Source organism: Perkinsus marinus (genome assembly GCF_000006405.1).
Source record: "Perkinsus marinus ATCC 50983 genomic scaffold scf_1104296958686, whole genome shotgun sequence".
NCBI lineage: Eukaryota > Perkinsozoa > Perkinsida > Perkinsidae > Perkinsus > Perkinsus marinus.
In genome coordinates, this window is record NW_003206671.1 from 322,315 (window position 1) to 323,952 (window position 1,638).

At 49.2% G+C, this 1,638-nt stretch overlaps 1 protein-coding gene across 1 annotated transcript in view; it reads right to left on the reverse strand.

The window, feature by feature from the left end:
* Positions 1-925, reverse strand: part of Pmar_PMAR028238 (hypothetical protein) — a gene marked incomplete at both ends in the record, with an annotated part of 2,716 nt that extends 1,791 nt beyond the window's left edge. Inside the window, 6 exons of the mRNA XM_002774188.1 lie at positions 6-87; positions 136-185; positions 368-401; positions 443-498; positions 713-861; positions 897-925. Of these exons, the coding sequence (XP_002774234.1) occupies positions 6-87; positions 136-185; positions 368-401; positions 443-498; positions 713-861; positions 897-925 (400 nt within the window). The remainder of the gene's footprint in view (positions 1-5; positions 88-135; positions 186-367; positions 402-442; positions 499-712; positions 862-896) is intronic.
* Positions 926-1,638: the final 713 nt, after the last annotated feature.

Sequence of the window (1,638 nt, forward strand, 5' to 3'; positions counted from 1 at the left end):
CCGACCTTTCGTCTCATTAGAGGACAGCGAGGTGACCTCGTACAACAGGCCAAGTCCCAAGCCGATCCGCTGTACTTCAGGCGCAACCTGGGGACGACAGTTGCTTCACAACGGGGGCTTTCCATCAACACTTACTTTTTGCAGTCGCGACGTGCCGATCATAGAAGCGAGCGCAGTGGGAATATCTGAAACCAACGGAAGCTTTCACAACAGTAATGTTCGTTGAGCTTACCGTCTTGCGAGTACCACGCTGTCCTTGGTATCCGCATCACAACATGGCCTTCCGCGAAAGTTTTCCGAGCAAATAAGCCTCGCTCGTTCCCACCAAGGCTCGGCAATGATCTCACCCTCGCGCCAACATACCCACCAAACGTATCAGATTGCAGCGTTCTCAGCAACGCCTGCGACAAGACCTATTCATCAAGGCTAGGAGCGGACTTACCCTAGACGACTGGAGAGGGCCACGAGTAAAATCATCAGCGATCCGACGCGCAGTTGCTGCACAAACACGATTTCAACAGATCATAGGAATCGTCAGAGGCCAATATATAGTGAAATTGCGTAAAGTATATATGGTACGTTGCCAAACTGTATAGTTGACACCAGTTTTCGATGCAATTCAGTGCTGACCGAGCGCTAGCGTAGCGCTTCACATGGACATGTCGCACGATGAGCTACAGCGGCCACTCAAGCAGAAGCAGATGTTTCTCACCATTGGTCCACCGCAATATTTCCTCACGCGAGACCTCATCAGGATTCGGGGGGTTCCGCGCATCCGACTCCACCGCATTCTCCCGCAGGTTGGCCCACCATGACCCCAATATAATACCAGCGGCGAGGACCATCATAGCAGCATATACCCTACATGATCAAGCAGAGGTACATATCCCGTTTACCTCTGACCAGTGTGGGAAAGTGTGCACATGACCATATGGGAAATTCTTGTTGGTTTCTGAAAATTTCTACCCGAATTCGCATATAAACTGTTATAATTAGTGAGGAAACTCTTGAGATCAGCCAAGGAAGACAATCAAATTTCCCAACACTGCGTCTGACAGTTTCGACCAGTGCACTCAGCATGTGGAGATTACCATAGTCATTATCGCTCGCTACTGCACAATTTCAAACTATTTGCGCCTCATACAGTTATGTACACCAGTGCGAATGGCCGAGGATAGAAAATAAAAAAAACACTGGCGTTTCTCATCGTTGTCGCTTTGGAACTTCGAACCCTCTCGAAACTCACCGCCAATTAACCCAACGTGCGCCGCTGAAGCCCTTTTTTCGACCTCCGTTGTGGCGAGTAGCTGCGGCCATGGAAAAATCTATCAGATAGTGAAGGAGTCGCACTATAACGAGACTAAGAGTATGCACTAACAACTCAACGACATAGACAACGGTTAAGACGGTATCACTGTTCAAGCATGTATGACTCTCCCTAGGCCTGAAGTAACGCAAGTGTCACCTGCTACACTGATCTGGTGAATCGAGGTCAAAAATTTCAGAAGCTGACTACAACCCCCCCTCCTCTTTGATAAGCGCTCATGAGATTCGAATGTGACGTTTATCTTGCGAGGGTAAGCTCCCACCTTTGTCTCGTCCTCCAGGCGACTGACTGCTCGTGATAGTTCAACCTGA